The sequence below is a fragment of the Glycine max genome, chromosome 16, assembly GCF_000004515.6.
Source record: "Glycine max cultivar Williams 82 chromosome 16, Glycine_max_v4.0, whole genome shotgun sequence".
In the NCBI taxonomy this organism is placed as follows: domain Eukaryota; kingdom Viridiplantae; phylum Streptophyta; class Magnoliopsida; order Fabales; family Fabaceae; genus Glycine; species Glycine max.
In genome coordinates this window covers 2,443,998-2,451,942 of record NC_038252.2, presented here as the reverse complement: position 1 = coordinate 2,451,942, position 7,945 = coordinate 2,443,998, and the positions used below count along the sequence as shown (strand labels likewise).

At 33.2% G+C, this 7,945-nt stretch overlaps 1 protein-coding gene across 8 annotated transcripts; it reads left to right on the top strand.

Moving 5' to 3' along the window:
- Positions 1–520: 520 nt before the first annotated feature.
- LOC100809603 (uncharacterized) lies at positions 521–7,359 on the top strand. 8 transcript variants are annotated; one of them, XM_014768939.2, is made up of 11 exons: positions 542–927; positions 1,047–1,119; positions 1,752–1,793; positions 1,894–1,966; positions 2,845–3,000; positions 3,194–3,299; positions 3,637–3,819; positions 4,657–4,822; positions 5,157–5,470; positions 6,113–6,202; positions 7,011–7,359. In XM_014768939.2, exons 4-11 carry the CDS (start codon positions 1,952–1,954, stop codon positions 7,070–7,072), a joined length of 1,092 nt encoding a protein of 363 aa, XP_014624425.1. In that variant the 5' UTR covers positions 542–927; positions 1,047–1,119; positions 1,752–1,793; positions 1,894–1,951; the 3' UTR covers positions 7,073–7,359. The 8 variants fall into 8 exon arrangements, with proteins under 8 accessions (XP_006598907.1, XP_014624426.1, XP_014624425.1 ...); XM_006598847.3 differs by lacking the exon at positions 1,047–1,119; XM_006598845.4 differs by lacking the exon at positions 1,752–1,793 and having other exon boundaries at positions 1,839–1,966.
- Positions 7,360–7,945: the final 586 nt, after the last annotated feature.

Below are 7,945 nucleotides of genomic sequence, written 5' to 3'. Positions count from 1 at the left end.
TATATATATATATATATATATATATATATATATATATATATATATAAAATCATTTTCACTACTCTATATATATATATATATATATAGATATATATATAAAGAAATATCCCGCGCGTGTCCCGCGAGGTCTCTCTCCCATATATATAGATAAATATATATATATATATATATATATATATATATATATATATATATATATATATATATATATATATATATATATATATATATATATATATATAAAAGAAATAACATAATTAATAGATGATTTACCATATTTATTTCATAATTTTTTTTCCTCGATGATTAGTCTCATAATTTTGATAATAAAAATATCTTACTTTCAAAGAATATTGATAAAAAAATTTAATTTTGTTTGCAGAGATAAAATGACTTTGGTGATTTCTATGATTAGTCTCGTGAGTTTTCGTCCTAAAAATATACTTTCCTTCAAGAATATATATATATATATATATTATTTTTCTTCCAAATTTGATTTTTCTGATTATTCAAAAATTTCCCACACGCTATCTCTTTTACTTTCATTTCACCTTTTGCACAGAACAACCCTCTCTCTGTAATTTTCTTGCAGAATCCTCATTGTTACTCAGACTTGTTGTGTCCCTAATGTAAATATCATTTTCCACCGTTTTCAAAATATCTCCTTAAACCTCAAATGCTATTATTGTTCACTCTCCACACTTCTTCATTCCTTCAACTTCAGCCTCAACCTCAACCCACTTACCAGTTTTTCCAAATTTTCATTCTTTTTCCCTTTCCATGAGTTGATGCATCTTTTTCAAGCTAATTAAGCTTGAATTAGCTGGTGGGGTTTTTTAAATTCGTCGATAAAAATTACAGTGTTCTGCTATTTTTTTTTTCTTCTTCTTGTGTTTTTGTTTGCAGATTCAGGAACTGGTGTGTGAGGTAATATATTTGCTAGATCTTCATTTCCCTTTTTTTTTTTGCTTCATGGGGTGTTTGTTTTTTGGGGCATTGGAGCTTCTTTGTTGTTTTGTGGCTCAAAAAGTTTATTCCTTTTGAAGGAGTTGTTTGCTTGATGAATCCTTGTGCTGCTTCCCCTTCAATTCTTAATTTCTTATCGGCAATCGAGATCTGGTTTGTTTCAAATTTGTTTAACTATTCCTTTCATTTTTTGAGATTTGAAAAAGGTTGTTTTTTTTTCCTTCTGTATTTCTACCATTTGAATCAATTGTAGATAGGCATTGTTTCACCGACTGCAATTTTTCTGAAAGTACTGCATCATTGCATTCCCTCCTCCCCTTTTCTCGTGGCTGTTAAAATTGTGATGTTAATTATTGCCTAGTCTTATGGTGAACCATAACCGACTTTGATTTTTAACTATTCTTGCTGAAGAAATTTGAAATTCATCTTAAAAGCTGTGGCTGCACTTCTGATTTATTCTGTCAAAAGGAATGTTGAAATTGCTAAGTTGACTGAAAAAAAAAAGGCTATGGTAATTGTAGTGTTTTACAGCATCTCTAACTTGCTGCCCTAGTTTGCCTATGTCTACTTTATTTAGTGTAGTAATAAATGTAACTGTCATCCTTCCTTTTGGAGAAACTTCTCATTTTAAAACGTACAATTAATGGACCTTTTTTTTTAAAGTTTTTGTAACAGTACAGGCAAGTGACAGTTACATTTTCTTTACCATATGAAGTTCTCTCTGATGTAGAAGATACTATTTCTCATATTTGATCGAGGGTATTTTGATATGAATTTCTTTGTAGATGGTTTTTGTTGACTTAAAGAACCACTTCCTTATTTAAATGGTATGGTTTACCATTCTCTCATTACTCCTTTTGATTTATATGAAGATTTCTTCAACTCGGGGTTTCATTGACATAAATGCAAACAATCTTGAATTCGAAGGCAGTAAGTGATTACTTAAATCCCTGAAAGACATGCAGTCAGCCTTGTTTCTGCTGAAATGAAGAACTTGCAGGTTCTCCTATTATATGTTTTTTTTTTATCTTGGCAGTTGGTACATTGTTTGCCATATCCACTATCACAATGGTTAATTTTATGGATCTAATGCACTTGGATGTATTGGCTTTCAATGCTGAGAATATATATTCATGATATGGTTCCTTTTAAAATACAGTTATAACCAACCCGCGCTGTTTGCTGAGAAAAGCACCAATTTATCCTTGGAAAATTACGTAATTCAATCAATATATGCATATATTTACCCTGTTTTGGGGGAAAACCCTGATCTGATGTGCACTTGTGGACCAAGGGGTTGACATGATGAGAGAAAAGGAGTGCTTGTTAATATAAGGAATTTTACAGTAATACACGGAGATGATCATTTGTGTTTTTGAAATTTGAAGAAATGGAGGTTTTCCATGGTGTTTTGTTATCTGTTGCTGGTGTGGCCAGCAATAACTACGAATAAGTTAAACGGGAGACAGAATCCTGCTGAATCTAATTGTCATATAATAGGAATCTACCTGGATAAGTTTGAAGGTGTATTACTTTATTAACGGCAGTGATATAATTCTTTTCTCACAATTGACCGTGGTGGAGGTTAGTGAGTGGCAAAATTTACTATTTCCCTGAAAAAAACTTAAATGTCCATGTCATTTCCAGTTGTCTATTTTGTTGTAATGGTTTGTTAAGCAAAAACTAATGTGTACATATTTAAATCTCTAAAATTTAATGTGTTTTGGTCCTGTTGTATTCAGTATTAAAGAATACTTTCTGGCTTTCTACTCTCACAGTGATGCAAACTCTGCCCAATCTTCTAGATTTCCTTTGTAGCACTCGTAGCTGCTTGCATATATTATAATTAAACAAAGCTATTCTTTTATGGATTTGCAGAGCTCGGAAGAATTACAGTCGTCGACTCAAGCTTCTCATGAGCCCAAGAGTGAACAACCAAACAATCACACAACTGATGCTCCTGTTACAGACACAGGATCAGCATCTGCTACAAGTAATGACAGCAAAAAAGTTTCACGGCAGGATATTGAATTTGTAAGGATATGTATTCTTTGCTAAACATTTGACTAGTTTTCTGTTATTGCCTACTTTTCCACTTGCATCCTATGTCATGTGGATTGTATTTTATAAAAGGATAATTTGTGCCTTTCAAAAAAATAAATAAATAAATAAAAGAATATAAGGATAATTTGTGGAAGCTAATCTTCTTTTTTCCTCCTTTTTGTAGGTCCAGAATTTAATAGAAAGATGCCTACAGTTATATATGAATAAAGATGAAGTGGTTAAAACATTACTGACTCGGGCAAAGATAGATCCTGGATTCACAACTCTTGGTAGGCATCTTAACTCTTAAGGTCTCTGTCATGCCATTTATGTATTGCATTGTAAATTGTAATTAATAATAGTCTATTGTATTTTCTATCCATAGAAAACCTTTGTATCCTTCTTATTGATTTTCCATGTTTTATTTAATCAAACTGGTTATCTGATCCATGTGTTTCTCTGTTTGATTACATTGAAATCATCGTAGTTTGATAGTTGAGACATTTTTCTTTTAGAAAAAACATGGCATTATTTGCATTCTTGTATATTTTCTGTACCTTTTATAAGTGGATGCAAACTCATGTCCCATTGCTTTCAATGCTTTGTAATTGATCCTTTTTAATTCAGTATGGCAGAAGTTGGAAGAAGAGAATGCCGATTTTTTCAGGGCCTACTATATCAGACTAAAATTGAAAAAGCAAATACTATTATTCAATCATTTACTTGAGCATCAGTATCATCTGATGAAGTGTCCAATGCCTGCAAAGGTTCCATTGGCTCCAATACAGAATGGAATCCATCCAATGCCTGGTAAATTCTTGCCCTCTCATCAGTGTGTATATGTGTGTGTTTAAATCCAAAATATCTTCACCTCTTTGCAATTTGCACGACTTAAAGTAAACTGTGAGTTGAGACTTGAGTGATGGCACTTACATTTCACTTCTCATGTTATGTAATCTTGCTCAACACTCTATACTTCATGGCCAACAACACGGAGCAAATCATAGATCATGTCTCATGAAAAAGGTCTTAACTGATACTTTCCTCACTTTATGAGAATGAAAAAATAGTATGAAGATTCTCAGGATTCTTGGAAATTCCTTAAAACCATAGAGGCTTTGCTATATCAGTAATTAAAAACATTATCCTGAGTATTATTTATGATGCTGCCTGATTTTACTCCAGATGTTAATGTTTGGATTTATCAAAAACTCTGGTTTGTTAAGAAGTTTGAGTAATTGAGAAATGTTCAATTATTAGTGCTATTACAAGATTGTTCTTATGATTGTTTGGAAACTTTCCTTTTTTGTATTCTGAACAAACATTGGAAACCCTGGTATTTTCTTGTTAGTCTATTAATTGCTGGCTTTCTATTTCTCTCAGTTGAGGAAAGGAAACCTTTTATATATTTCTTGGTTGAGTGTTATTTTTGATGGATTCCTGGGGATATATTTTGCTGTATTAGTGATTGTAAATATTTTATTGGCCTGCGAGTATTTGAGTGTTTTACATAATCTTTTTGTGTTTATTGCTTAGTACATTTCAGTCTTAAAAGATGGACTAGATTATACATGCATAAGTTCACTTTGCTTTATCTTTTTCTCATTTCCCTGCAATATTCTTTAACACTATTTGTTTGCAGTGCAGCCAACAACCTACCTATGGGATATCCAGTGCTACAGCAGCCTCCCATGCCAGCAACAGGTCAACCTCATATTGACTCCATGGGTTGTGGTATATCAAGTTGTCATGTAGTTAACGGAGTCCCTGCCCCAGGAAACTTTCACCCCATTCGGATGAATTCTGGGAATGAGTGAGAACTTTCTCAACTACACATAATTCCTTTATGTTACTCATATAGAGGTCAATATTACAATTAAGATTGTTTACATGTCTAGCTTTTTAAGTTGTCTGAAATGTTTAAAGGTGTGTTTTGTGGTTAAATAGTAATTGATTTCATCAATGAAATGCTTAGTTGTGTGACTGATAATGTATTTCTAACTGTTTGTGTGTTTCTGCATAATGCACATTTTTGCCCAGATTGTTATAGTTGTCATGCACTTAAATATTAGTTAAATTAATTTGATGTAGAGGACCTTCCTTATGTTATTTTAAAAGTAACCTGCTTTGTTTTGTCCTTGTTGAAGTATGGTGGTGGACCACAGTGCTCCCGATATGGCTCCTGTTATTCCACCAAATGGTACAATGTCGTCTGTCTCAGAAATGCCAGTAAGTCCGACATCAGTAGCATCCAGTGGTCATTTCGCCTTCAGTGCCTCAGAAATATCAGGAATGGGCGCAGACGCATCAGCTCTTGATACAGCATTTACATCTGATGTGGTAAGTTCAGTAGGACTACAGCTTGCACCAGATGGTGGAAATGGAATTTCCAGATCGCTGGATCAAATTCAGTGGAATTTTAGCTTATCTGATCTAACGGCTGATTTGCCAAACTTGGGAGGTAATTTCTTGTTTGACTCTCTGATTCACTTTTAGGTATGCAGTTAAAGTTAGTTTGATGTCATCGTAGAGTGAAGTTGTTTGAGATGTACAACATGTGTTGAGTTTGTGATCTGTTATGTCCTTGATCTGCCCAAAGTATTCTGAATATTTGATAAGAAAAAGGTGAAACTATTGGACTCAGTAATAACAAAAAAGCAGGAAGCATTTACTATCAATATTGAATTTAGAGAAAATTAGACTTGGTCTTTTTGAGGGCGAGCCCTGGTGCAGCGGTAAAGTTGTGCCTTGGTGACTTGTTGGTCATGGGTTCGAATCCGGAAACAGCCTCTTTGCATATGCAAGGGTAAGGCTGCGTACAATATCCCTCCCCCATACCTTCGCATAGCGAAGAGCCTCTGGGCAATGGGGTACGGTAGTTTATCTGTTCTCAGTGTTCTGTGAAGAACAGTTATTATACTTTATGTAGTTATCATAACATATCTGATGTAGGTATTAATGTCTGACTGCTATTGGTTCAAAGTAAATGACAGATAATCATTTTTGAAATGACTAAATGCAGTCAAGGATTATAATCAAGATTTTATATATGTTCAATCATTGTTGGTCTCTTCTTGCTTTTACTGTCTTGAGTTCTTTGCAGATCTAGGAGCTCTGGGAAACTATCCTGGTTCACCATTTTTGCCATCTGATTCAGACATTTTGCTAGAATCTCCTGATCAACAGGATATAGGTAATGTTAAATACATATATATCTTATTTTTAAATGTCCTAAATTTTAAAACTGTTGATGAATAGTAGTAGTGGTCCAACAATAGTGAGCTGACAATCAAATAGGATCCAAGTTCTAGACCACCACCGACTCCATGAGCAAGAGTAATTGTCAGGGTTGAATTAGTGACTCAGCGTAATAGGGCTCCTGTGAAATACATAAATAAAGGTTAAATTAATCTATATGTGCCTGTAGTTTAGGGTCTATTTACTTCTGTTTTCATTTTTATTTTACAAACTTGCCACCTTATTTTCAATCCATTTCCTGTTTTCAAAGATATGTACAGGAAACAGAGGAAAAAAATAAAGTATTTTAGTTGGATCCCTATGGCACTCTATAGGGTTCCTGATACAATTTTCTTGTTTTTCTGTTGATAAAATTGTTTGGACTTCATAAAAGCTTGATTTACTATTATTGTTATTAAAAGTTCAGAATACATATTCAATGTATGCAATCTATAGGATATTATGAAACACTACAAAATCTGCTTAAAAGAGGCAAAACAGAAACAGAAGGCAAGGTAAAACATCAAAACTACAAAGGTGGACATTAGAATAAAATCAAAATTTCATGAATTAGATTAATTAGTAGAACACCTTATACTATAGAGAATTGAATTTGGCACATATTAGTAGCATCTTGTTTCTGAAATAACACGTTATACTATATACCCACGTACTGCTGGAATCTATCTGGAATTTTCTGCTATTGCTTTTCAAAGTGAAGTTCTAGTTTTGATTTAACCAAGGTACCTTTGTTTTCATTTCAGTGGATGACTTCTTTGTTAATTCTGAGCCCCCATGCTCTCAATCGGATGAGGAGAAATCTTGAGGTGAGGCGAGTTGCATGTTTCACATTAATTGTTAGGTTAGGGAAAAATTAGGATTAATAAATGTCATCTAGCTTACATGGCATACAGGTTTACTGTTACCTAAGTGTAGGCAGCAGCCTGATTTAATATCATCAGGATGAAGATAGAGAATGTCAATTGTTCCCTGTAGTAGCAAACTAGCAATCTTTTGCATTCTTTTAAGAAAACTATTATCAGGATGAGTTGGGACATTGTTTAGGATGTAATTGATTTGATGCATTTGGATTATATATATATTGTTTGGATCCTTGTCAGTCCAAAGGTTGGTTTCACATTGTTTCAAAGCATTATATTATTTTCTTGATGCTCCAATGGTGTCAAATTAATCAGTTCATCTAATAACAGCATGGTTCAATGTCCTTTTCAGCTTTTACTTCAATTAGAAATGAGTATAGTGGTTGATCATATACTATTGTTGAAGCACAAATCACTGCTTTGTCTTTGATTGTTGCTTTAAGATTGCTAAGATATCCTTCAACATAATTAAAAACTAGCCATTTTCCTAGTGGAAGTCTTGACCCTTTTATTTGTTACAGAATGACTTTGCTTGTGCTCGGAAGGTCCAGTGTTTTTTCTCTCTTTCTTTTTTTCCTTTTTCATATTTGGCTGGTTATCTTTATTTATTATTATTATTATTTTTTTTTTTGTAGTGAGACTAACCTTGTTCAGATATTCACATTGCTCCGTTTAGCAATATTTTTTTATTGACTCAAACCTCTGATTTTGCACATGCCCTTCACCCCCAAATGTTTCTAATATGTATGGTAACCTGAGTTCACAAATACCATATGTATTAAATGAATAAAGACGTGCCTTTCTCTAGAAAGTTTTAA

What these genes read in the sequence shown, in the direction of transcription:
- LOC100809603 (XM_006598844.4), top strand. An exon ending in TCCTGGATTCACAACTCTTG is followed by an intron (nt 3,300 to 3,636) that starts GTAGGCATCTTA and finishes TTTTTAATTCAG; the next exon opens with TATGGCAGAAGTTGGAAGAA. An exon ending in CGGATGAATTCTGGGAATGA is followed by an intron (nt 4,823 to 5,156) that starts GTGAGAACTTTC and finishes TCCTTGTTGAAG; the next exon opens with TATGGTGGTGGACCACAGTG.